This window comes from Dromiciops gliroides, chromosome 3 (assembly GCF_019393635.1).
Source record: "Dromiciops gliroides isolate mDroGli1 chromosome 3, mDroGli1.pri, whole genome shotgun sequence".
NCBI classification, from domain to species: Eukaryota; Metazoa; Chordata; class Mammalia; order Microbiotheria; family Microbiotheriidae; genus Dromiciops; species Dromiciops gliroides.
In genome coordinates this window covers 542,337,670-542,365,208 of record NC_057863.1, presented here as the reverse complement: position 1 = coordinate 542,365,208, position 27,539 = coordinate 542,337,670, and the positions used below count along the sequence as shown (strand labels likewise).

The window sequence follows — 27,539 nt, the reverse complement described above, 5'->3', positions numbered from 1 at the left end:
GCTAGACCACCTTCTTTCTCATTTTTTTCATTGATTCCCTTGATATCCTTGAACTTTTGTTCTTCCAGATGACTTTTGTTGTTATTTTTTCCTAGCTGTATAAAATATTTTTGATAGTGTGATTAGTATGACACTAAATAAATAGATTAATTTAAGTAGGATTGTCATTTTTATTATATTGGCTTAGCCTGCCTATGAGCAATTAACACTTTTTCAATTGTCTAGATCTGACTTTATTTGTGTGAAAAGTGTTTTATAGTTCTCTTCATATAATCCCTGGGTTTGTCTTGGCAGGTAGACTCCCAAGTATTTTATATTGTCTACAGTTATTTTAAATGGAATTTCTCTATCCGTTGTTGCTGGACTTTGTTGGTAATAAATAGAAATGATGATTTGTGTGGCTTTATTTTGTATCTTGTTAATAATTTCAAATAGGGTTTTTGTTGATTCTCTAGGATTTTCTAAATATACCATAATATCATCTGCAAAGAGTGATAGTTTTGTTTCCTTGTTGCCTATTCTAATTCCTTTAATTTCTTTTTCTCTTTTTATTGGTATAGCTAACATTTCTACATTATTAAAATAGTAGAAGTGATAATGGGTATCCTTACTTCACCCTTGATCTTATTAGGAAGGTTTCCAGCTTATCTTCATTATAGACAATGATTGCTGGTGGTTTTAGATAAATATTCCTTATCATTTTAAGGTAAACTCCATTTATTCCTATAATCTCTAATATATGTGTGTGTGTATATGTATATATTTATGTATATATATATATATATACATATACATATATATATATTTGTGGGGCAACAGGGGTTAAGTGACTTTCCCAGGGTCACACAGCTAGTAAGTGTCAAATGTCTGAGGCTGGATTTGAACTCAGGTACTCCTGAATCCAGGGCCAGTGTTTTATCCACTGTGCCACCTAGCTGCCCCCTATAATCTCTAATGTTTTTAATGAGAATGGGTGCTTTATTTTGTCATAGGCCTTTTCTGTGTCTATTGAGATAATCATATGATTTTTGTTGCTTTTGTTATTGATATGGTAAATTATGCTGCTAGTTTTTCTAATATTGAACCAGCCCTCAATTCCTGGTATAAATCTTACCTGGTAATGTGTATGATTCTTGTGATATATTGATGTAATCAATTTGCTAATATTTTATTTAGAATTTTTACATCAATAGTCATTAGGGAAAATGGTCTATAATTTTCTTTCTTTGTTTTGACTCTTCCTGGTTTGAGTTGCTGCACCATATTTGTCTCATAAAAGGAATGTAGTAAGACTCCTTCACCTATTTTCCCAAACAGTTTATAAAATATTGGGATTGATTGTTCTTTAAATGTTTGGTGGAATTCACTTGTGAATCCATCTGGTCCTGGGGATTTTTTCTTAGGAAGTTCATTGATGGGGGTGGAGCCAAGATGGCGGAGGAAAGGCAGTGAGCTCTCGAACTCATGACACAATCACTCTAAAAGACATCCAAATAATGCCATAGGACAATTCTGGAGCAACAAAACCCACAGAAGAATGTGCTAAAATCATCTTCCAACCAAGGACAGCTTGGAAGGTTGGAAGGAGGGAGCTGCTATGCTGAGACAGGAGTGGAGTCCAACCCCACAGTCACCCTGACACAGATCCAGTCCCAGGAAGGCCTCTCCAGAGAAAGAGACCTCCCAGGGGGACAGCTAGGTGGCGCAGTGGATAGAACATCAGCCCTGGATTCAGGAGGACCTGAGTTCAAATTCAGCCTCAGACACTTAACACTTACTAGCTATGTGACCCTGGGCAAGTCACTTAACCCCAATTGCCTCACCAAAAACCAAAAAAACAAAAAGAAAAAGAAAGAGACACTCCCCCCCCCCCAGACTCTGAATCAGCTGCAGCACCAGTGTTGTCTGGAACCTGAGACCAAGTTACATGTGTCTTTGAAGTTTTACCTATAGCCATTTGGGCAGTTTTCCTCCTCTAAATTTATGCCTTGATCTTCCCTATCACCATAGTAACTTTCTATAGTTAAGCTTTTTTTACTCATTTTTACACCTTTTTTGTGGCTTGGTGTTTTTATAGGAGAGTTGGGCTCTATTCCTGCACTGTCCCAAGTTTTTGTGCTGAGGCTCTGGGTCTTACTGGTGGTTTTCTCTGGGCCACAGGGCTTAGCTGCTTGTTTTCTCCGTGGGGTAAGCTTCCTTTCTGACTGGTATTGGAGGGTTAGTCCTCCCTTTTGGCCTCCCCTAGTTATAGGCTAGCCTACTCCAGGGGTGGTACACTGTTGCTGGGCTGCTAACACTAACAGAGTATTTCTGGTGGCTGGCCTTGGAAGAGGAATCTTGTTGCTGGTCTGTCCCAGGGGAGGTGTCCAGCTGTTAAATGTGTGCTATGTTAACAGTGCTTCTCTGTTAGCAAGCCCTGGAGGAACAATTTTGTTGCAAATATGCCCAAGGGGGGCAGCTAGATGGCACAGTGGATAAAGCACTGGCCTTGGATTCAGAAGTACCTGAGTTCAAATCCAGCCTCAGACCCTTGACACTTACTAACTGTGTGACCCTTATTGCCCCACAAAAAAAAAAAAATAAAAAGCAAATGTGCCCAAGGGTTGAGGGCCTGCTGCTGGGTTGCTATGGAAAAAGAGTCTCTCTGTTGGTAGGCCCCAGGGGCAGGATCTTACAATTGGCCCACCTTGGGTGGGGCTTACTGGTCAGCAGTGGGTGACTGGTGAGGGTCCCTGTTATTCTGACCAGACTGCTCACTTGCCCAGGGGGCTGCTGGTTTATAGGAGGGCAAGGGCAGGGCTCCCCTGGTGGATTGCCCCAGGTTTATAGTTCTGCTGCAGGCAGGCCCCCTTCTGTGAGCCTTGCTGCTGCTGCTACTGTTGAACCTCACTCCCCTCCCACCCAGGTAAGACAGATCTTTCCTGCCTGGCTGGTTAGCTGCTTCCCTGCAACAATTCCTGGAACAATTCTGAGTCAGTTTTCTATTGGTTTGGAGGGGAAATTTAGGAGAGCTTCAGAGGTTGCCTTCCTCACTGCCATCTTAGCTCTTCTTTCTACAGGTCAGAGCCCTGCAATGAGCACTGTACTGAGCATCACCCTGCTGGATCTGGCCAAACTAGCCAGGGGATCTGGATTCTGCAAGGCAGGTGAGATACCGCACTGGGCAGCCCAGTCCTGTGGCACAGCAGTGTACACAGACACACACACACTCACAGTCATACTCACACACAACTCACATACACACTTACATATACGCTCTCACACACTCACACAGTAATCAAAGTGAGGCCACCTGGTGGTGGTTTAAGGAGGAGGACAGAGAGCACTCATCCCCACTGAGTGGGGAGCACCATTCTTCTCATGTGCTGTTGGAGCCTGGGTCTTTTAGGACGTCACAGAGGATTATGAGGAGAGACGCACCCCGGAGCTCTCACCTGCAGGTTTTTCTAGTGATGTCAGTGTTCCAGCTAGCAGGCTGTTGGAATAACGACAGTATCCTTATCACTGGGGTGAGGGTCTGGATGTTAGTCCTGGACATGCTGCCTGGTCACTGTTCCTACTTATGCCCCTGGGAATTTCCCGTGGAGCCAGGTAGTGTCCCTGCTTGATCACTGCAGTTGTTACTCAGTCTGGCTTCTTGAGGAGGAATCTGAGAAATAAAACTGCTGTCAATAAAACCAAAGCAAACATTTTGTAACATTTAGGAATGTCTTGATAAAGCAAAAATAAAACTTTCTATAAATGGAAAAATGACAAATACCTTTTAAAACAGGATGCAGATGAAAATAAATTATTTAAAAATAAGAAAATATATATAAAATCATAGCTAATTTTCTAATGAATTTTGTAGAAAGTCTAAATCACCCAATTCTTTGAATCAGTTGATGTTCGGGTAGGACTGTGGTAGAAACAGAGTATAGAAGCCTGGCTGGATAAGTGTCAAAGGAGTGAGGGAGAGCAGGCTAGGGCATCCATGGTACCTGGGACTTGCTTCACATTCGAGGGCTGAAGGGAACAGCCCTGACAACAACAGGCTGCCTGGCAAAGGGCAGACCCAGCAATCTCCATCCCTCCACCCAGAAATTAATTCAGAAAACAGTTCCTGGATTGGGGAGGGAGTAGGTTGGGGCTGAGGGTAGGGTACAGGAAACAGGTTCCCTGACAAAAGGCTATCCTACTGACTCCCACTGGCCAATCACAACTTGATTTCTAGATATGAGTTGGACTTTGCCTCATCTGAGTCTTACTTGTGTGGTAAAAAATGAAAGTTTTTAACTAAAATTTAAGAGTTGAACGCATACTACTGAAATGGTTTTTGAAGGACTGCCCTTTCGGGGAGGAGACCGTGATGAACAGCCCTGCGCCTGCCGCTGCCCGGGAGAGCATGGCCAAGCACGCCAGACTTCTGGGGCGCCAGCTTAAAAATGAGGAGAGAATGGAAGTGCTCTCGTGCTCGCTCTCTCTCTCTCTCTCTCTCTCTCTCTCTGTCTCTCTGTCTCTCTCGGCTCGAACACTCTGGCTCGGGTTTGACTGAGCATTCGGATGATGGGCTCTGGTTCTCGGTGGCAGCACTTGTTCGACTCTGGTTCTCAACCTGAGAGGTAGTTTTGGGATTCGGTGAGTTTTATAAAATAATATAGGCTAAGCTTAGATCTAAGACTATTCATTTGTATTTCTACTTTCCTATTTCCCTAATCAGTATCACCTGTTTGTTGGCTAATTAATTCCCAAACAATAAAAGCTAATTAATCCCTCTCTAATTAAAGCTCAGAGGCTTTTTTCTCTTACTGGTCTGGGAGATATATAAGGGAAAGGTTAAAGGGGAGTTTAATGCTCTCATATCCAATTTTAAATCTCACACTTGTCTGCCCATTGAAGCATCCTGGTCCCAGGTGCCAGCTCCTCTCCTCAACCTCCTGGCAGCCCTGCTCCTTGGCACTGCCTCCCTGCCTCCAGCTGCTCTGTCCTCCCCATGCTCCTGCCCCTGGTAAACTGAAGCCCTTAGACTGAAGGATAATGGCAGGGGGTGGTGCTTTCCCCAACTCCCTTTGTCATCCCAGCAAGCCTCAGGCCCCTCAGCACAGGGCCAGAGCAGGTGTGCAGAACCACCAGAGGTGGGAGGGTCTAAAGGTCTAAGGGGCAGGATCATTGACTCACCTTTGGTTTTCCTCTGGTTATTTTTCATCTGCATTGAACATAAACCCAGAACCCGAAGACAAGGCAGACGGGTACAACAATCCAGACTGCAGAGAGCAGAACTAGCTTCAGAGGAAGAGGAAGCGTCTCTTGAGAGGTAGGAGGATTCTCTGAAAAGAGGTGCCACAGACTCCCTTACTGTGGAAATCATATGGAGGGGAAACTGGCTCAGGACTGGGGTAGGTACACAGAGGGCATGAGGATACAAGAAATCCTGAGTGATGATAATGGTTTTGTGCTCAGATAGGCTCCTCCCTCCCCCCACTCAGTCCTTCTCTCATAAGCACTACAGAGAGAGATGCACAGACACATATGTGTTTGTGCATACAATATGTGCGTGTCATCTGCACAATTGTGAGACACCCATGTCCATCACCTGATTGATGGCGTGGACCACACTCTTGAGGGAATAAACTGCACTTTACCTGTCTCTCTGCATCCTCTGCCAGCTTAATTGGGCTGCAACTAATAGGGACTCTGAAAATTCTCACCCTCGACCTCTCTTCCAATAACCTTCCAACCCTCCCTCCTGATTCCCAGGAGCCCAGTGCTTCCATTTCCTAATCAATATGGACACTAGAATGAAAGGATGGGCCATGACATTGGATAGTTATGGTGAGACCAGACTGGGAAGGGCCATAAGACAATAGGGAGCCATGGAAGTTTCTTGAGCAGTACAGTAGCATGACCACAGCTGGTAGAAGGAGAAACTAGAGATGTACTTTTAAACAAAAGCAGGAGCTGGAGAGACTACTAGAGCCTCAGGGCTCTTCCTAAAATGTTTGAGAGCAGGGTTTTTCTGTCTAGGTAAGATGTCCCTGCTGAGAATCTTCTATGGGGCTGCCCAGCTCTGTCCTAGGCCCTTGGGCTAGGGAAAGAGCAGGGGTGATTTTTCATCTGCATTGAGTATAAGCCCATGCTAGCCCTGCCTCTGAGGAGCTCTAGTTGGGCATAGGAGCTTAGACCCTGTAAAGAGGTTTGTGAACCAGATGACACTGTGGGGTCTGCTTGTGGGGTACAGACAGACTGCTTAGAGAGCCTATCTCTGACTTCCACCAGCTGAACCAGTGTCCTGGGAAAGGGGCCTGGATTTCTTCCTATTGGCCTAAGAGGAGATCGGGAGCAACATCTGGAAATGACAGGGAGGCCTATCTAGCCTTCCTGCCCAGGAGAGCTGCCCCAGGTGGGCTGGGCTGCCTCTGGAGGGGCCAAGGCCTTCTTCTCCTGAAGGTCTTCAGCCAGAGGCTGGACGAGGTGGTCTCTGAGCTCCCTCACAGCTCTGAGGTTCTGTGAGGAGGCTGAGTCCTTGTGAGACAGTCCAGTGTGAGCCCAGGGTGAGGCCCCTCCCTTCCTTCCTTCCTTCATGCTCAGAGTTCCTCTGCGTCATTTCCCACTCTCTCTCTTCTCTTCCTCTGGCCTCCCTGCTCATTAAGGCTGATGCCTCTCCCTGGGCCTCTGATCCTGTCCCCTTTCCTCCCTCCCTCCCCTAGGACCCTGCTCCATAATAACCTCCTCTCTCACACATCTTCAGTGTCCCCTTCTCCAGTGGCTCCTTCCCATTAGCCTAAAAGCACAGTCAAATCCCTAGTTCTAAGGCTTTGAGTGACCCTTTTACTTTTACCCCGATCCAGCCACTCTCCTCTCTCCCTGCTCTTAAACTTCTTTTTTTTTTTTTTTTGGTGAGGCAATTGGGGTCAAGTGACTTGCTTAGGGTCACACAGCTAGTAAGTGTTAAGTGTCTGAGGCTGGATTTGAACTCAGGTCCTCCTGAATCCAGGGCCAGTGCTCTATCCACTGCGCCACCTAGCTGCCCCTGCTCTTAAACTTCTAAACTTGTAGGGAAGTTACTTACAGCTAACCCCACCAGCTCCTCAGTGCCCCGCAGTCCTGCTTCCCCCGACACCTGCATTCTCTAAAGTCACCAGTGGCTTATTTTCCCCTCCAAACTTGCCATCCATGCCCTCTGTGCAGCATCTGACATTTCCTCCTCCATCAGAGTTATTCTCCCTATTGTCTTTTCCTTGGTTTAAGTCTCTCCTGCTTCTGCTGCTCTTCAGTCTCCTTTCCCCAGCCCGCTTGAGGTGAGGGGAAAGGGGGGGGGGTGTCCATCTTGACAATTGTTCTTTGGGTAATTTAATTACCACCTTCAAGTCTGTGACTTTCAGATCTCCATCTCCAGCCCTGATCTTTCTTCTGTGCTCAAGACCCTTGTCTCAAACTGACCTCAGGACCTCTCCAACTAGATATCATTTCAGCACCCCAAGTTCATTATGTCACAAACTGGGTGTATCATCTTCCTTCCTAAACCTTCTCCTCTTTCTGGCTTTACTTATTTTTTAAATCAGTGACATCACCACTCCTATCACCCTGGCTAGGCCTCATTTTTCTCCTCTATACAACACCCAGGTTTTGACTCTAAGTCTCTTCCAGCTCTAACATTCTGTGATTCTGAGGGGAGCGGTGACCCAAACAAGGCCTTACCTGCCACCTGCAGTTCAAAGTGGGCTTCGTTGTAATAGTATGGTGACCGGAAGTGGCAAGTGTAGTTCCCAGAGTCAGAGAGCTGAACTTTCCGGATCCTCAAGGTCACGTTTCCTTTAGCCAGGTCATGCTTCAGCAGCTCTGTCCTGCCTTCGAACCCAGGACCCTGGGTTTCTACCACCTTCTTCCAGATGTAGTACCTGTGGACAAGGTCCTGGCTTCGGAACCACTTGATCATCATGTCCTGAGCATCCATCTTTGGCGAGAGGTGACAAGAGAGCAGCACATCTTGGCCTGTGCAGGTCACGGTACGCTGAGCAGGGCCATTGACTTTGAAAGTCATTGTGCCTTGTCCGAGGAAGGGAAAGAAGCAGAAGTGAGCCACAGACTGACTTAGGATGGGGAGTTCACACGCCATCCAGAGTAGGGAACTGGGACCCTGGGAATACAAAGTTCTGATTTTGGGTCCCCCCTCAATGGTCGACTCACTCCCTCTCCCCCCAGGTGACTCCCCCTTCTCTCTGTGCTTCAGTCCTGAGGAGACAAGAGTTCCCCTCTTGACATCTTTCCCCAGAGGTTGTGTTGGGGCTTTAACTTTAATAATCTGGGTCTGATAGAAAGCTATCTTTCATTTTTCTTCACATCCTCCACAATGTTCTACTCTGATGCTCTATGGTCATGTACAGGTGAGGCTGCATCTCCAAGGCTGTACCAAGGCAAGGGGTGGAGGCTCTGTTTGGTTCTCCTGCAGTGGTTAAGCCTTAAGTCTAATGCTAGGAGCAGAACAAGTCTGCTGTAAAAAGAGCAGCCTCCTTAGGTTGGCAGATGCCCATCACCCATAGTCCACTTGGTCGTGGAGGTTTGGCCATGGAAACCCATGAAACAAGCAGACAAGATACAAAATGGCTTTAAGGTCTATGTGGCCCCTTTGGCTTCTGTGGTGATGGAGGTAGATTGGCAGAAAAGGAGGCAGAAGGTGTGGAGGAGAAATGGCCTGTATTGTATATGTAGGGCTGGTTTCCTTTTGTGGGGGGAGGACAGTTTGTTCTTAGGATGTGGCTGGGGGGCCAGTGTGAGGAGATGAGGGCTTGAATTGTTGGCAGTAGGACTTCCTTCTGTTGCCTAGTCATGAAATGGCTAGGGCATTGCTTCTCTAGAGGTTATAGCAGAATTCCCTAGTTAGAGGATGAGACATGGATGATGATGCCCCCAGAGGAGACTGAGAAGGAGTATTCAGAGAGGTAGGAGGAAAACCAGGACAGACTGGTGAGGAAAACCCCAAGTGGAGAGAGTATCCATGTGCAGAGAGTGGTCAACTGAGCCAGATGCTGAAGAGGGGTCCAGAGGGGTGAGGACTGAGAAGAGGCCATAAGATCTAACAATGAAAAGATGGAGGCTAATTGTGAAGAGAGGGGTTCAGTTGAGGGATGAGCTTGGTAGAACCACTGCAAGGGGTTAAGAAGTGAGATAGAAAGAAGTAAGGACAGCTACAATCCAACTGCTACCTAGGCATCCCCAGCAGCACATTTGCTGGTGCTATTGGAAAAAACTGCCCAAAGCCCTAGCATCCCCACTTAGAGGGAATTAGGTGGCACAGTGCCAGGGTGCCACACCTGAAGTCAGGAATATCTGAGTTCAAATCCTGATTCAGATACATCCTAGCTTTGTGAACCTGGGCAAGTCAATTAAGCTCCATTTGCCTCAGTTTCCTTATCTATAAAATAGGGATAATAATAGTACCTCTTTCCCAGGGTAACTCTGAATCTCAAAGAAGAGAATAATTGTAAATCATTTAGCACACTGCTTGGCACATCATTGGCATTTAATAAATGACTGATTTGGCATTTTCCTTTCCTGAAAACCTAATCCCCCCTTCTGTTCTTCCCTGTTTTGTTGAGGGCACCACTCTTCTTTAGCCCTACTCATGGGACTGGCCCTTATCTGCTAGCTCTGGAGCTGAGCATCTGGGGGCATCAGGTAAGATGCCCTGTGACAGGGCAGTCAGCTCAGCTCGGGATGAGTCTGGTCCTCTGGGCTTTCCCTGTGTGTCAGCAGTGATGGTCACATGGTGAGAGTCACAGGGGCGAGGGACGTGGATGTAGTGGGCTAACACTGGGCATTGCTTCCCTTCTCTAGACTAAATGTAGCTAGTGGCCTAGTAGACAGGGTGTTGGGCTTAGATTTAAAGGCTTTTTTAGACACTTACTAGCTGTGTGACCTCGGGCAAGTCACTTCACTTCTCTTTGCCTCAATTTTTTCATCTGTAAAATGGTGATAGCATCTACCTCAAAGGGTATTGGGAGGATCAAATGAGATCATCTAAGCACTTTTGCAAACCTTACAATGTTGTATAAATGTGTTATTGTTGCTGTTATCATATGAACTCTAGTGTCTTTTCCGCTGTTAAGGGCTCACAGTGATACTCCAGAGCACTTCTCTTCTATTGTTGCTGTATTCCTGGGAGTAACAGCTCCAAACCTTGTCCTCTCCCCTCAGACTTTCTGTGCCACATTTACATGAGGTGAGTTAGTTTCCTATTTCCGTAAGAAAACTGAGGCCTTCTGATGTGAGCTCCCTCAACTAAGGCCAGTCCTTTTCCCTTCCTGGGTGCACAGAATGGGGGAGGGGCAAGTTACAAGACCTCCCAGGGGCTTTTTGAGTCCAAAGCAAAATTCTTTTGGGTGAGTTATTCATGAGTGTATCTAAGCCCCTGCCATGGTCAGAGTCGTGAGTGCAGGGCCCGTGTCTCTGCTAAACTGTGTCTCTTTCCTAGCCCTCAATGAAGGATTCTGAAATTTGTTGTTGAGTTGAATCAAAGCATCAGAGTAGAGACATGAGGCGCCCACAGCTGCTAAGACCAGATTATCCTCACCTGAGCTGGGAAAGTGAGGAAGGTGAAGGACGAGGCACAAGATGATCAAGAGCAGAGTGAGTCTCCTGGGAAACCTGGCCTCCATCCCCTTGTCCAGATCTGGTAACTTAGGCAGGTTCTGAGAAGAAGAAAAAGATGTTGGCCGTGAAGGGTAGGCAGAATTGGGGTGGGTGTGGGGGTGGACATTGCCTCCAGGCTGAGGTACATTAAGGGGAGCAGAAACTGTGGCCCTGCTGCCACATCTACAATGCAATCTTCCCCCATTTCCCAACCCTGACTCAACAGACCAAGCTGTAAAGGTTAATTTGCAAAGGTTTTTTCTCACAACAATCTTAGGGGTGACTTAATGCAAGCATTATCATCAGGGGAAGGTATTTGCTCAAACCCTTTCTTTGGGTCTAAGTTAATCATTATCATTTTGCAAACACTTTCCCCTATTTATGTGGGTTGAAACGACAACATACATAAAGTTATATACCTATACAAGTTTATTTCCTTATTTCTTATTGATAATGCCTATTTTTAACATAACAGACATTCCCAAGAAACATGCCAGCAAACACAAGGTATTTTCATGGGAAATTGTTAGACAAAGTCAGGGGTTGTGCTGGATTGAGCACAGGACTTTCTACTTTCATCTTTTGCCAATTATTAACCACATGGAAGCTTAGCACAGTGTCTGACACATGGTAGACACTTAATAAATGTTTATTAACTGACTGACATGGGGTTTAACTTTAATAATTTGGGACTGATGACAAACTTTTATTTTTATTTTTCTTATTGTTTAAAATTTAAACTTTTAAAAATTACATTTTAAGTTCAGAACTCCCTCCCCACTGCACACTAGAGAAGGCCACCATTTGACACATCTATAAAAATAAATAAATAGGGGCAGCTAGGTGGCACAGTGGATAAAGCACCAGCCCTGAATTCAGGAGGGCCTGAGTTCAAATCCAACCTCAGACACTTGACACTTACTAGCTGTGTGACCTTGGGCAAGTCACTTAACCCTCATTGCCCTGCAAAAAAAAAGAAAAGAAAAAGAAAAAAATAAATATACACATGCAAATACACACACACACATATTTAAAACAATATTTCTATTTATCGTTTTTTGCCTCCGGAGGTAGATGACATCTTCCTCCTCTGAGAAAATAATAGGTTTTGGAATGGCCAGAGGCCTTCCATAGGTCCTTTCTACTTGATTTGAGTATTTATAATACTTAGAATAACTTAGTTGCTTCTAATTATTTGTCTTGTTTTGTTTGTTTGTTTGTTTTGTGGGGCAATGAGGGTTAAGTGACTTGCCCAGGGTCACACAGCTACTAAGTGTCAAGTATCTGAGACTGGATTTGAACCCAGGTCTTCCTGAATCCAGGGCCGGTACTTTATCCACGAGGCCACCTAGCTGCCCCCCCTTCCAATTATTTGTCAAACAATATTGCTGTTATAAGTATACAACATTCTCTTGGTTCTGCTCATTTCACTCTTCACTATTTCATGTACATCCATATTTAAAAAACAACAACTGGGGCAGCTAGATGGCGCACTGGTTAAAGCACCGGCCCTGAATTCAGGAGTACCTGAGTTCAAATCCGGCCTCAGACACTTGACACTTACTAGCTGTGTGACCCTGGGCAAGTCACTTAACCCCCATTGCCTGCAAAAAAACAAACAAACAAACAAACAAACAACCAACAACCAACTCATCATCCTTTCCTGCAGCACAGTAGTATTCCGTCATAATTGTTATGGGCCTAGTGTACTCCAGAAGTTTTCTGGGATAAATCAAAAGAACCTTCTCCTTGAGATGCTAAACCAAATGACAGATACACCTAACCAGTCTCCCCCACCCCTCAGGGAGACAAGATTAGATGTGGCTGCTGCCTTTGTGGCACGAGGGGGAGAGAGATGGCTTGAGAGATCCAGAGCCGCCCCTCACCCAACTTCTCCCAACCACCATGAGTTGGGGATGGTCCTCCCCTAATAAGGGAACTTTCACCAGTCAAATGATTACCTCATCAGACCGCCACCAACTGTCCTCTATAAGAGTATCTGCCGAGGGGGCAGCTAGGTGGTGCAGTGGATAAAGCACCAGCCCTGGATTCGCGAGGACCTGAGTTCAAATCTGGCCTCAGATATTTGACACTTACTAGCTGTGTGACCCTGGGCAAGTCACTTAACCCTCATTGCCCTGGGGAGAAAAGAAAAGAAAAGTATCTACCTGTCTTCTACTCCAGGAGAAAGGTATCTCAGAGCCATGCCTCTGTGCCATGCCTTCTCCCCTGAGAAGAAGTCCAAGGATTACTCTCTTGGTTTCCTTTCCCTAGCACCTAAATAAACTATTATTTTATTCTAATTGGATTTGTGTGCAAGAGGGTGTAATTCTTTAAAGAGGAATTCCTAAGAACCCCTGTCTCAAACCCCCATCTATTTCCCCATAACAATAATCATATACCACAACTTGTGTAGCCATTCCCCAATTGATGGGCATCTCCTCAACGTCCAGGTTTTTGTACAGTAGTGCTTGCGTAGAGTTTGTAAAAATGTAAATATATGCCCATTGGAGGACATGCTTCACATTTTTGACTGATGTGGAATATGACAGAAATTGTTTGAAGACCAAGAGAAGTGGACTGAGTAGGACCAGAGGAGGTAGGAGGTGGAAGTTAGCCAGGGCTGAGACTAGCAAGAAAAGAGTTTAATATTCAATATTTACTTTGTCCCAGGCCTTTCCTCTCCTTAGTATCAACACAGGAAAAATCCTTCTCTCAGAGACTGAAGAAGAAAGTAAAACCTTCTAAGTAGCTGCTGTCTTTAACTTCTGTAGCATCTTCCTCCTCATGGGAAGGGGAGGTTCACAGGTGCTCCCCAATATCTTGATATAGAAGCACCTTTAAAGACCCTAGGTTCAAAGTGTATTGGGAAAAGGAGACACATGCATGCCCTCTCTCCCCTCCCCCAGTGACTACAGTTCCCATTTCTAGGCTGTTCCCGGAGCAGGAACTATTTGAAATTCCTGGTCTGTTTCCAGAGAATTGTGAGCTCCTTACCTGAAACTGCTGGTCCCAGACACTTTCTCCAAGGCTCCCTGAATCCATGTATTTCTTTGCCTCTAGATCCGTACCCGAGAAGCCCAAGGAGTGAGAGGCTCTTCAGCCTGACAGGCTTTTTAAAAAAATAATTAATTTTGGGGGGTCTAGAGAACCAAAAAATTCAGGAAAAAGTTCAGCCAGGTGGAGCAGAGGCTAGAAAAGGGTGATCTGTCAAATACATTGAATTATATGTATACATATGTATACATTTGTAAGGGAAACTGTTATAGAGGGGAAAAGAGACCGAGTAAACATGAAACATCCAAGAAGTAGAAAAGGATACAGGAAGAAACTGAGAAGGAGGAGGAGGAGGAGGAGGAGGAGGAGGAGGAGGAGAAAGGAAAGGAGGCAGAGAAGGGAGAGGAGGAGCAGGAGGGGAGCTGGGGAAAAAAGGTAATAGAAGTGTATGGAAAGAGAAATGAATGATGAGTCCATATAAAAAGAAATGTACTAATGCTTTAGGACTGAATTCTGGTGTTTTAAACCCAGAGGAAGTGACATCAATCCTTGGCTCCCATCCCTTGGCTACGCACTCTTTCTTCACTATGTAAAGAGCTGGAAACCAGCCAACTGAGTGAAAGGACCAAAAAAGCAGGAAGTCAAACCAGATTAGAAGGATTTCATTGGAAGCTAAGGAGGCAGCACAGCCAGATGAAAAATTAACCAGGCATGCAGCTCTGCTTGTCTCACAGCTCTGATGTGAAGACCAGGTGTCAGTGACCCAAAGAAAGAGCTGTAAGCAGGTCAGTATAGGACAATATAGACAGGCAGAGGGTCATGGCCAAGGATGAAAGAAACCCCCCCAGTACGAAGGGGAGGGACACACATTGGTGAAAGGACACACCCCAAATTGGGAGCAAAAGTAGCAAAGTTATACACTTGATTTCCCCTAAAAGTGGGCTTGATGCAGAACAGGTGATGGGTGCCAGATGTGGCAGGGGGCATGCCTAATTAGACCCAGATGTGGAGAAGCTCTGGGGTCACTGGGGAGAGGTTCAGGTAGGAGAAGTTCCTTTATTGGCACCAGACATTAGGCCAGTGGGTGGGCTGCCTGAGGCAGCAGAAGAGGAGAAGCTCACAGGTGGCTGCAACCAGCCAAAAGTCTTAACAAATCAGGAGATCAGAACAGGGGTAAAGTACAAAACTGTCTGTCTTTGGCTGTATAATTTATGGGCATTAGGACCCCTTGGCCCAAGGGATTCCTTATTGGGATCCTATCCTTGTAACTATAATATCAAACAATATAGGACAGGGAGGTGGTACAGTGCCTGGAGTCAGGAAGATCTGAGTTCCAATCCAACCTCAGACATTTACTAGCTGTATGACCCTGGGCAAGTCACTAAACACGGTTTGCCTCAGTTTCATCATCTGTAAAATGGGCTGGAGAAGGAAATAGCAAACCACTCCAGTACCTTTGCCAAGAAAGCCCCAAAAGGGGTCACATAGTGTTGGATAGGACTGAAAATGACTAAACAACAACAAAATAAAAATAATATAAAATTATAATGATTATGAGTACCTAAATATACACTAGATATTATAAGAGAATCCTAAGCCCTTGTAAACTCTAAGGATCCTTATCCCAACTCTCATTCCCACAGATGAGTCTTGGGTCCCAGAGCAAGATTCTATCTTCCCTTAGAGTTCTGGGAAACTCCTCAAGGGTCAGAGGTGACTCTCTAAGGCTACTGGTTCAGTCCTCACCAATTGCTTTCCCCAAAATGATCAGTTGAGAAGCATTTTAGTCACCTGGCCTAAGTATGTTTTGGCAAAGTATATTTAGTAAGCGTTACATTAAAAATAGTGGGTACAAGGGAAGTGGAATTATGATAGAATAGCAGGAAGAAGTATAGTGAGCTCTCTCCCCATCCATCACTGCCAACAAGACTCCTCCAAAGAGATCTGCAAAATGCACCAGATCAAATTCTAATGGGCAAATCTAAGAAATAGTCACAGTGAGTCATTTCTCCAACTCAGCTCAGCCTAGGAAGACAGAGAAAAAGATCTGTGGATACTGGGGTTAGGGACTGGCCAGGAGCCCACCACACATAGGGCACTGTAGTGCTGGGAAAGACTGTGTCTCAGGGCAAAAGGAGATCCTAGACCAGAATGGAGCAGCCCCAGCCCCATGCCTGGAAACCTTGGCAGGAACAAATGCCAAATGGGCTCTTTGTTGCCCACTCCTCAGCAGGCATCAAGGATGGCAATGGCCTGTACCAAGTGGAAGCATCCATCCTCATCATGGGCAATTGCAGTGGGAATGTGTTGTTTCCTTCAGAACCCTCACCTGGATCAGGAGAAAGCTGCTGCATTTGAGAAGTAGCTATGAAAATCCCTGCAGGATAGTGTCCTAGACTAGAGTACCAGAGTTATACAGATCCTTAGAAAAGGGGAGGTCAGTGTCTAGAGGGAACTAACAACAAACAATGGTAGAGCTTGCTTGGGCCTTGGAACATAAAATGTCAGAGGTGGAAGAGAACTTAAAAGAGAATATCAGAGCCTGGTGAGGCCTCAGAACATGGGATATCCTATACATAGATCAGAGAATGCCAAAACTAGAAGAGAACAATATTTTCAATTAATCAGAAAGAATTTGGCAAGCACTTACTATGGGCAAGGCACTGCGCAAAGCTGCTGTTGTTGTTTGTCCTTCGTAGTTGAAGAGGACCATGACATCAGGGTGATATCGTGACTTGCACTGAATTGGATTTAAGTGAGGCAGGGCTGTGCAAGGTCACCAACCTCACTCTCTTCTCCAGAGCCATCTGCGTCCAATGGCAAGATATAGATCAGGATCTCCTTGATGTTTAAGGCAGTTGGGGTTAAGTGACTTGTCCAGGGTCACACAGCTAGTAACTGTCTGAGGTCAGATTTGAACTCAGGTCCTCTTGACTCCAGGGTCAGTGCTCTATCCACTGCACCACCTAGCTGCCCCAACTGTGCAAAGCACTGCGGATACAAAGACAAAAATGAAACAGGCCCTGCCCTCAAGGAGCTTACATTCCATTCAAGGAAAACTAGGGAGTTTGAGGGGATCTGCTTCAAGACCCCTTTCAGGCCCCTCCCCGAAGTGTCTGTTTGAGGTAAGAGCTACCACATTGTGGGGAATAAAAGGAGGCAGAGTGTTATTCTCAGAAACTCACTTCTCAGGAGTCCATTCCCTATCAGAAAGTCTCTGAGTCTATCACCTGATGATCCCTAATATAGAGAATGAAAGGAGACAGTGTGTTCTTCTCAGAAACCCACTCCTCAGAATAACCATATGTTACCTTCTGTTATCACTCTTTTTGGATGTGCTTGTGATCAGGTCATGCTATGTATTATGCTACGTTTTGATTGGGTTAGACTTTCATTTATAGACTGTAAGTCCTGACAACCAACCAATGGGGGTCAGACAGGGGTGGGAGAGGGTATTGCGTTAAGAACATATATATATATATATATATTACTTGCTTTTTTTATTTAAGTGAGGCAATTGGGATTAAGTGACTTGCCCAGGGTCACACAGCTAGTAAGTGTTAAGTGTCTGAGGCCAGATTTGAACTCAGGTACTCCTGACTCCAGGGCTGGTGCTCTATCCACTGCACCACCTAGCTACCCCTATTACTTGCTTTTGAACTTGCATGCACTTACCATATTCAGGTGTGTGCCCTTTCTCAAGAAAGAAAATATATATATATATGTATTATGTATGTATATTTTTCTTTTCTACTTTCTCTGATGCCAAGTGTTTATTTTGAGTGTGTGGTTGTTTTTGTCCCACACAACATCAAATCCCACCTCCCCTTTATCAGGCTTACCTGATGTACAATGTGAAGAAACAGCTTACCTTAGCACCCAGATTATATTTTTTTAGATGTCAGGGGAAGTGTCATTTGTATATTTGTTCTCATAACACTGTAGGATTAAATGTTACTGTGTAAAAACTAATCTGAGTATAAAGAAGTTACATGGACTAATGGTATAGGAGAGCCTCTAAGATTAGAGGAACATCACTGGTGGGGGCTTGGGCCAATGACAGGAAGGCTCCAAACTCTAATGAAAACCAGAGGACCCTGAGGGGCTGAAAGATAACACACCTGGGCCTTAGTCAGTGGGGACCAGGGTAGTCCCTGTTACAGAAATAAATACTAACCCGCAAGGTGGTTGTGAGACTCCAGTGAGTCAATGTATGGACAGCACTTTAAATACTCTCAAGGTCCATGCCAGTGTCTGAAGGCCCCTTCCAGCTCTAGAGAGGACCCATGACCCAGGTGGGACCTACCTGCTTCTTGAAGGTCAAAGCTGACTTCACTGTAAAAGGTGCCTGCCTGGAAATAACATGTGTACTGGCTGGTGTCAGAGACCTGGACCTGGTGGATGCTCACGGTCACCTTGCCCTCAGCCATGTGCTCTCTCAGCATCTTTGTCCTCCCTTGGAATGCAGGGGCCTGGGCTTCCTCCACCTCCTGCCCCCTGCGGTACATGTGCACGACCAGTGGGCCTCTGACCCACTTCACAGTCATTCCCCGAGCATCCATCTTAGGGGAGAGGTGACAGGGGAGCAGGACGACTTCTCCCACCCAGGCCAGGATGGGCTGGACCAGAGGACCAGATACTGTGAATGTTCCTGTGTGGAGAACCAGGCACAAAACAGAAGAGACTCAGAGAACACTGGGGTGGTGGAATTAATGTGGCCTTCAGAGCAGGGGTCAGGGCAGCCCAGGACCATGAAGCTGTGGGTGTGTTCCTGCTCAGGTGCTGCTCTGCTTTGAGCCCCCCTTGGGGAAATCACTTTGCATTGTGACACATCTGGGAGATGGAGACAAGATATTCCCCCTCTTTACTACCTGGAACATTCAGGAAGGCAGAGCTGCTGATGGGGGCTGAAAGCTGGGGGTGGAGGCAGGAAGGCAGCAGCTCCTGTCAGTGGCCCCATGGAGGGCACCATTCTCTACCTCACCCCTGAGGCTGCTCAGAGATCACTTTCTAAAGCAGAGGAAGGCCAGGCTTCTGGGCTGGGGTTGGACATGCCCTTATTCTGTGACTGTGCAGCTGAATGTGTTTAGAAGGAGGCTAGGGGGCAGCTAGGTGGCACAGTGGATGGAGCACCGGCCCTGGAGTCAGGAATACCTGAGTTCAAATCCGGCCTCAGACACTTAACACTTACTATCTGTGTGACCCTGGGCAAGTCACTTAACCCCAATTGCCTCACTAAAAAAAAAGAAGAAAAAAAAAAAGAAGAAGGAGGCTGGGCCAGAGAGCTGTGGGAGGCCTGTATGGGACAGAGCAGGGCAGCTCAGTGGGGGAGGAAGAGTGGGATTATGGGGGAGCTTCACAGACATTACTGTACTGATGGCATCCTGGGTGATTGGGCCTGGATGTAAAGGATTGGAGTTCAAATATTAGCTCTGCTGTTGACTAGCTGTGTGACCTTGGACAAGTCACTGGATCTCTTGGGGTCTCTGTTTCTTCAGTAAAATAAAGAGTATTGAATTCAATGATCTCTGGAGCCTTTTCCATTTCTAAAACTATAACTCTGTCTTTTTATTCCCTTGGGTTGTGTGTGTCACTGGGGAGAATCTCCCTGTAGTTCTCTGGTATTGAGTCCACAAAAACTGGGACATTTTGGCCTCGATGTTAGAAGGGGAGAAAGAGCTGTGCACTTAGTGACTCATTCTAAACTTGCCTATTTTCTTGTGTAGGTCTGGATCAATGAAACTGAGATCAGAGACCATGTCTTATGTAACCATTGTACCTCCACTAGTATTAAAACACAGGTCTCTGTGTGCAATAGGGGCTAAACAAGTGATTCTTGAATTGATGGTTTAATTGAAGTGAAATATCAGTGGGTAATGATATGTGGAGGCTACAATGGTAGAGACCAAAATAAACTTACCTGAGCTAGGAATACCAGGAAGCTCAAGGATGAGGAAGATGAAGCATAAACATAGAGTGGGGTTGCTGTGGGCAGCTGGCCAGGGATTCCACTTTGTGATCCAGATCATGGCTGTGGTAAAATATGAAAGTTTTTAACAGTCGGTTAGGATACTGAAAGACGCCAGTTTTTCAAGGACCACCCTTTTGGGGAGGAGATGAACAGTCCGCCTGCTGCGCATGTCAGACTGCTTGCCGGGTACAGTCCGCCTGCTGCGCATGTCAGACTGCCTGCCGGGTTTTTTGACTTCCGGGGTGGAGAGAACGAGAGTAGGCCTTTTTGCCTGCTTGGCGGGACTCCTGGCGGCGCGGCACAGACGGTCTCCCTCACTCCAAAGGTGGCCTTTTTGGTTTGGTGAGTTTTTATAAGGAATATAGACTAAGCCTAGATTTAAGACGATTTGTGTTCAGAGGAAACAGGCAGTTCCCACTTAATAATCCCACTGATCAGTTAAATGCTTTGGGACTCAGTCTTCGTAAAGTATCAGGAGACGGAAATTGCCTTTTTAGGGCTTTAGCAGACCAGCTAGAAGGTCACTGTAGAAATCATCTCAGACACAGACAAGAAGCTGCTTCTTATATGATTAACCATAGACAAGAGTTTGAGTCTTTTATAGTAAATGACTCCCCTTTTGAAGAATATGTTGATGAATTAAAGAAATTTGGAAAGTGGGGAGGAAATGATACAATTGTAGCATTTGCTAAGCAGCATCAGCTGAATGTTGTGGTTCATCAATTAAATCAGCCTTTATTGAGAATCAGTGGCACAGACAAAACTGATGCTAGAGAACTCCACATTTTCTACCATAAAGAACATTATGACAGCATTAGAAAGATCAATGACAATTCAGAAACCCCTGCCACTTTGGCATGCAGAGAATTGGGGAACCAGTTAAAACAATGTGGCATACCCCAAACTCTAGCAGCTTAAATACCTTAAAATTTAACAAGCATTTCCTTCCACAGGCAAAAGCACTGAAGCACATGGCCTAGTTTTCTGGCCCACCTCAATTTCTCCCACCCTTTTCCCTACCCTATACCTATTTTTTTTTAATCATTTTTGGTTTTTTTTGTTTTGTTTTGACTTTTGAAAGGCACTGAAAAGACCTGGAATTCACCACACCTTTAAATTCTTTAAGAGCACAAAAGGGTGCTTAGCGAATCTTTTGCCTTTTATTTTTGGTTTTTGGTTTTGCTTTGTTTTTTTTTACTTTTGTTTCTTTTGCTTTTCTTTAAAAACCCGATTTTGTAAACTAAGTGACTTTTCAAAGGCATTTTAAGTATATGCTATTGAATATTGAATCTTGCTAATTGAAGTCTTATTTCTTTTTGATGAATTAATCACCACTTTAAGTATCTGCTACTGTTATACTAGAGAATTCATGTATAAGATGATGTGGTCTACTTGCTAAAAGAAGATTATGTAATAATGTCTAAAAGAAGATTATGTAACAATGTCTAATATAATCAGCTATTTACATTCGTTTATTATTTATATGTCATTATACTCTGGGTATGGTTTGGAATTATTGTATATATCACTAATATATTCTCAGTTATGCAGCATAGCACACATTTTTACCATCATATTGTCTTTGGTGAAATTAATGAGATTTCAGAAATATGGAAACTTATCATTTCAGAGACTAACTTGCTGTGAACTCTGATGCAGGCCCTGGAGAGAATATATGTGCAACAAAAGGAGAGACGGGTATACATAAGTCCATGGTTTGCTTATGATGGTGACTATGTAGAGCACAATTACTAGGCACAGTCCAGTATTCATCCTCTCTCCCTCCTAATTTAACCTAATTTAACTGAACTTACTTATCTTTTTATCTCACTCAGTTGAATTCACCTGTGGCCTAGCACAATCACTGGCTGTCTCGGAACCATGAGATATGGTATGATAACCTTTCCATAACATTTTCAGGTGTCATGAACACATACTAAATTTGCTTTGATCCAGACACATGGTGGTAAAAAGTGTTACTGATTGCAAAATGCTATGCTAAGGTTTAGTAAAAAAAAAAAAAAAATACAGCAATTCAAACAGTTAAAGAAGAAATCCAGCTTTCCAGACCAGAGTCCAGAGTCCAGAATCCAGACCAGAGTCCAGAATCCAGTTTTCCAGACCAGAATCCAGTTTCCTCCTGATGACATCTTACCACTTCAAGAAGACAAGAGAACTCAGAGACTTTATATGAACTGTTTTGCTTTATTAGCTTTTACTATCTCCTTTCTGTTATATACTATCTGTAACATGTACTCTCTGCAGAGGCTCTCCCTTTGCAGGACTAATGTCAAAGCGTCGGTTCATGAGGAAAGAAAAAAAAAAAATCGCCCCTCTGGACAAAGCTTTCCTCTCTTCCTTTTCTGTATTGTTGTTCGCATATTATTAGTCAGCAAAAGTTATTATATTCTTTTTACTGTTCCATCAAGGAAACATTCCATTTCTTGAGGAAGCAAAGGGGGGAAATGTGGTAAAATATGAAAGTTTTTAACAGTCGGTTAGGATAACTGAAAGACGCCAGTTTTTCAAGGACCACCCTTTTGGGGAGGAGATGAACAGTCCGCCTGCTGCGCATGTCAGACTGCTTGCCGGGTACAGTCCGCCTGCTGCGCATGTCAGACTGCCTGCCAGGTACAGTCCTCCTGCTGCGCATGTCAGACTGCCTGCCGGGTTTTTTGACTTCCGGGGTGGAGAGAACGAGAGTAGGCCTTTTTGCCTGCTTGGCGGGACTCCTGGCGGCGCGGCACAGACGGTCTCCCTCACTCCAAAGGTGGCCTTTTTGGTTTGGTGAGTTTTTATAAGGAATATAGACTAAGCCTAGATTTAAGACGATTTGTACTGTATTTCTATTTTCCTATCCTTCTAATCAACAACACCTTATATACAATAAAGGCTCTATCTAGAAAACCAGAAGCTTCTTCCATTTACTAGTCTGGGAGATAAATTAAGGGAAAAGTTAAGTAGGGGAGATTTATGATCTAATATCCAATTTTAAATCTCACATGGCTAATAGGAACATGACCAAGGAGGTGTCAAGACATACAGTGAAGAGCAGGATAACAGGGCCTGAAAATAGTTCCCACTGATGCCTTAGCCCTAGGAAGCAGGAGTATTATCTCAAAGTCTGGGCAACCACACATTAAAGGCCATAGAAACTCTGGTCCAGCCTGTGTCTATCCGACCTCATCTCCCACTCCTCATATCAGTCTCATAGGTCAGGCTGGTCCCCACACATCCCATATTCATTTCTTTTCTTTTCAATTATGGAATAAAACAAGCACTTCATTAACACAGTACAATAAAAAGATGACTACACATGAAATTTCAAATGTACTATGCACAAATTGCTATTCCTTTCAAAGATAAAACAAAATTGTCATGTAAATTTTTTTCCATCCCCCCCCTCCCCACTGTAGATATGGTTACCACTGGACAGACAAAAATAGGTATATAAATATAATATAGGTGTATATACCTATATAAACACCTGTGTGTATATGTGTAAAATTATTCTATACATACTTCTATTCATCAGATCTTTCTCTGGATGCAGTTAGCATCTTTCTTATGTCCTTTATAATTAAACTGGGTATTTAGAATAGTCAAAACAACTTATTTGTTCAAAGGCATTCTTTTTTTGGTGTGTGTGTGAAGCAATTGGGGTTAAGTGACTTGCCCAGGGTCACACAGCTAGTAAGTGTCAAGTGTCTGAGGCTTGATTTGAACTCAGGTCCTTCTGACTCCAGGGCTGGTGCTCTAACCACTGCACCACCCAGTCCCCCCCCCAAGGCATTCTTAAAACAATATTGCTGTTACTGTATACAGTATTCCCCTGGCTATGCTCATTTCCCTCTTCATTTTTTGTGTGTCTTTCCATATTTTTTCTAAAATCATCAAGCTCATCATTTCTTATAGCACAGTAGTATTCCACCACAGTCATATGCCATAATTTGTTCAGCCATCCCCCAACTGATGGGTATCCCTGCAATTTCCAGTTCTTTCCAGTCATAAAGAGAGCTACTAATAAATATTTTAGAACATATAGGATCTTTTCTTTTTTTCTTAGTTATCTTTGGAAATAGATGGACCCTTTGCTGGGTCAAAGGGTATAGGTAGCTCAATAACTCTTTGGGCATAATTCCAGATTGTTCTCCAAAATGGTTAGATCATTTCACAATCCCACCAACAATGAATTGGTGTTCCAATTTTTCTACATCTCCTCCAGCATTTTTCACTTTCTTCTTTAATCATTTCAGCCAATCTTATAGGTATAAAATGGTGTCTAAAAGTTGTTTTAATGTACATTTCTCTAATCAATAATGCTTCAAAGCATTTTTATATGTCTAAATTGTTTTGATTTCTTCATTGGAAAACTGCCTGTTCATATCCTTGAACCATTTATCAATTGGGAAATGACTCGTATTCTTATAGAAGTGACAAAGGTCTTCATAAATTTGAGATATGAGACCTTTATCTGAGAAACTGTCTATAAAATTTTTCTCCAAATTTTCTGTTTTCCTTCTGATCTTCATGACATTTGTTTTATTTGTACAAAATATTTTAAACTTAATGTGATTGAATTTATGCCTTTTACATCTCACAATGCTCTCTATCTCTTGTTTATTCATAAACTTTTCTCCTTCCATAAGTCTGATAGGAAATATGTTCCATCTTCTTCTGATTTACTTATGCTATCTCCCTTTATATCTAGGCCATGTATTCATTTTTACCTTATCTTGGTAACTGGTGTAAGATATTGGTCCATACTGATTTGGGGGGGGGGTGTTTGTTTGTTTTTGTTTTTTTGCAGGGCAGTGAGGGTTAAGTGACTTGCCCAGGGTCACACAGCTAGTAAGTGTCAAGTGTCTGAGGCTAGTCTTGAACTCAGGTCCTTCTGAATCCGGGGCCAGTGCTTTATCCACTGCGCCACCTAGCTGCTCTTTTTTTGTTGTTGTTTTTTTGTTTTTTTTTCTTTCATACTGATTTTTTTAAACCAGTGATTGTTATCCCCAGAGCTTAGATCTTGATATAACCATCTGATTTTTGTTATTTTTTGTTATTGATATAATCAATTATGCTAATACTTTTCCTTATGTTAAATCATCCTTTCATTCCTGTTATAAATTATAATCTTTGTGATAGAATGTTGCTGTTATTTTGTTTGGGATTTTTGTATTCATATTCATAGTACGATTGGTCTATATTTTCTTTCTCTGTTTTTGCTCTTCATGCTTGAAGTATCAGCTTCATCCTTGTTTTATAAAAAGTATTTGGTAGGATTCCTACTTGCCTATTATTCCAAATAATTTATTTGATATTAGAATGAGTTGATCTTTAAATGTTTGTAGAATGCACTTGTAAATCCATCTAGTTCTGATGCTTTTTTTTCATAGGAACCTCATTTATGGCCTGTTCAATTTCTTTCTCTAAAATATGTTTCTTTAGACGTTCTATATCCTCTTCTGTTCATCTAAGCAATTTATATTTTTGTGAGTATTATTCCATTTCATTTAAAGTGTCAAATTTTTTGACATTTAATTGGGCAAAATAAGTCCTCATAATTGCTTTGATCTTATCTTCATTAGTGGTATATTGACTCTTTTTGATTTTGATACTAGTGATCTAGTTTTTTTCCCTTTTAAAAGATCATATGAATGGCTTAACTATTTTATTGTATTTTTTATAAAACCAACTCTAGTTTTATTTATTAATTCAATGGTTTTCTTATATTCAATTGTATTAATCTCAACTTTAAGTTTTAAGATTTCCAATTTGAAGTTTAATTGGGAATTTTAAATTTGTTTTTTCTTTTAAATTTTTTAAATTGTATACCCAATTCATTGATCTGTTTTTTTTCTCTGGATTTTATTGATGTAAGTATTTAGAAATATATTAATTTTCTTCTGATTACTGCTTTTGTTTCATCCCATAAGTTTTGGTATATTGTACCATTATTATCATTATCTTTAATAAAATTATTTATTGTTTCTATGACTTGTTCTTTGACCCACTCATTCTTTAAGGTTAGGTTATTTAATTTCCAATTAATTTTTTAATCTTTTTTCCCATGGTTCCTTAGGAAATATAATTTTATTACATTTTGATCTGAAAAGGATGGATTTAATTTTTTTACATTTATGTATAAAGTTTTTGTGCCCTAATATATAGCTAATTTTTCTAAAGGTATTAGGTACCACTGAGAAAAAGGTACATTCATCTTTATTCCCATTCGGTTCTCATAAGATATCTATTGTCTCTAGTTTATCTAAGATACTATTGGTATGAACTTCTTTCTTATTTTTTTTTGTTAGATGTATCTAAATCTGAGAGTAGAATATTGAAGTCCCCTATTGTTATAATTTTGCCCTCTATTTCCACCTGTAATTCATTTAGTTTTTCCTTTAAAATCTGGATGCTCAAGCATTTGGTACATATAGATTTAGTACGATATTCATTATCTATGGAACCTTTCATTATAATTTAGATTCCCTATTCATCTACTTTATTTAAATCTATTTTAGCTTTAACTTTGTCCTAGATCATGATTGCAACCCTGCTTTTTTTGTATCATCTGAAGCATAACAAATTCTACCCAAGCCCTTTATTTGTTTGTACTCTATGTCTATTTCTTATTTTTGAATGTGTTTCTTGTAAACAGCATATTGTTAGATTCTGGTTTTTAATTCATTTCTGTTTGGCAGGTGAGTTCATCCCATTTACATTCAAAGTTATAATTACTAGTTGTGTCTTTCCCTCTATCTTATTCTTCCTCACTGTTTATCCTTCTCTCCCTTTCTTTTTACCTTATCCCTCCTCAGATATCCAATTTACTTCTTTCTGATCACTGCTTCCCTAATCTTCACCCCTTGTAAGAATTCCTCCCTTCTCCTCCCCCTGACACCCTATTCTTTAATCTACCCAGTCTTTTAAGAGTTCCTCCCTTGTCCTCTCCTCTTACCCTCCTATTTCTTGATCTGCACACCCAAGAGTCCCTCCTTTATCCTTTCATTTCTGACAGCTGTATGAGTCAGCTGTCCACATCTGGAGAAGCACATCACTCATCAACCTCTTGGAGATCAGTTCTTTACCCATGCCAACCCATAAAACAAGCAAACAAAATACAAATAGGCCCTAAGACCTGTGTAGCCCCATTTTACCTTTACAGTGATTATAGCAGACTGGCAGAAAAGGAGAAATACTCTATCCACTGTGCCACCTAGCTGCCCTGCTCTAAGGGTTTTAGCAGGATTCCTATTGCTTTGGGGTACATCCACAGTTAGACATGTATGATAATCACCCAAAGGAGACGGAGAAGGATTATTCAGAGAGGTAGGAGGAAAACCTGGACAGGATAGTGTGGTAAAAAAAATATGAAAGTTTTTTTAACAGTCGGTTAGGATAACTGAAAGACGCCAGTTTTTGAAGGACCACCCTTTTGGGGAGGAGACCAACAGTCCGCCTGCTGCACATGTCAGACTGCCTGCTACGCACTCGACTTCCAGGGTGTGAGCTTAAAAGACAAGGAGAGAATGGAAGTGGGGGCTTTTTCCTGCTCTGCTGGTCTCCTGACTGCGCTGCACAGACGGTCTCTCTCTCTCCAAAGGTGGCCTTCGGTTTTGGTGAGTTTTTATAAGGAATATAGACTAAGCTTAGACTTAAGACGATTTGTATTGTGTTTCTACTTTCCTATCCTTCTAATCAACATCACCTTGTGACTACCATAACAATAAAAGGTCTATCTAGAAAACCAAAAGCTTCTTCCATTTACTAGTCTGGGAGATAAATTAAGGGAAAGGTTAAGTAGGGGAGATTTATGATCTAATATCCAATTTTAAATCTCACAATAGACAGGAATAACAGAGGAAATTCCCAGGTGAAAAAAAAGTGGTCAATGGTGCCAAATGTTGCCAAGGGGTCCAGAAGGATGAAGACTGAGAAGTGGCCATGAGATCTAGGAATAAAG

General features: G+C 43.1%; 1 protein-coding gene across 1 annotated transcript; it reads right to left on the bottom strand.

Annotated features, from left to right (window-relative positions):
- Window positions 1-2,514: 2,514 nt before the first annotated feature.
- Window positions 2,515-13,892, bottom strand: LOC122750522 (myelin-oligodendrocyte glycoprotein-like). The gene is made up of 6 exons (XM_043997268.1): window positions 13,606-13,892; window positions 11,531-11,571; window positions 10,550-10,667; window positions 7,678-8,025; window positions 5,158-5,306; window positions 2,515-3,649 (listed from the first exon to the last, which is right to left on the bottom strand). The coding sequence occupies exons 3-5, from the start codon at window positions 10,632-10,634 to the stop codon at window positions 5,182-5,184; spliced, it is 558 nt and encodes a 185-aa protein (XP_043853203.1). The 5' UTR covers window positions 10,635-10,667; window positions 11,531-11,571; window positions 13,606-13,892; the 3' UTR covers window positions 2,515-3,649; window positions 5,158-5,181.
- Between the last annotated feature and the right edge of the window lie 13,647 nt (window positions 13,893-27,539).

Bases quoted from the DNA above. Each gene is read 5' to 3' on its own strand.
- LOC122750522 (XM_043997268.1), bottom strand. From the start codon at position 10,634: ATGGAGGCCAGGTTTCCCAGGAGACTCACTCTGCTCTTGATCATCTTG. The intron at 8,026-10,549 runs GTGAGGATAATC...TCCTCGGACAAG, and splicing joins TCCTCACTTTCCCAGCTCAG to GCACAATGACTTTCAAAGTC. The intron at 5,307-7,677 runs GTAAGGCCTTGT...ACCTCTTTTCAG, and splicing joins CTTTGAACTGCAGGTGGCAG to AGAATCCTCCTACCTCTCAA.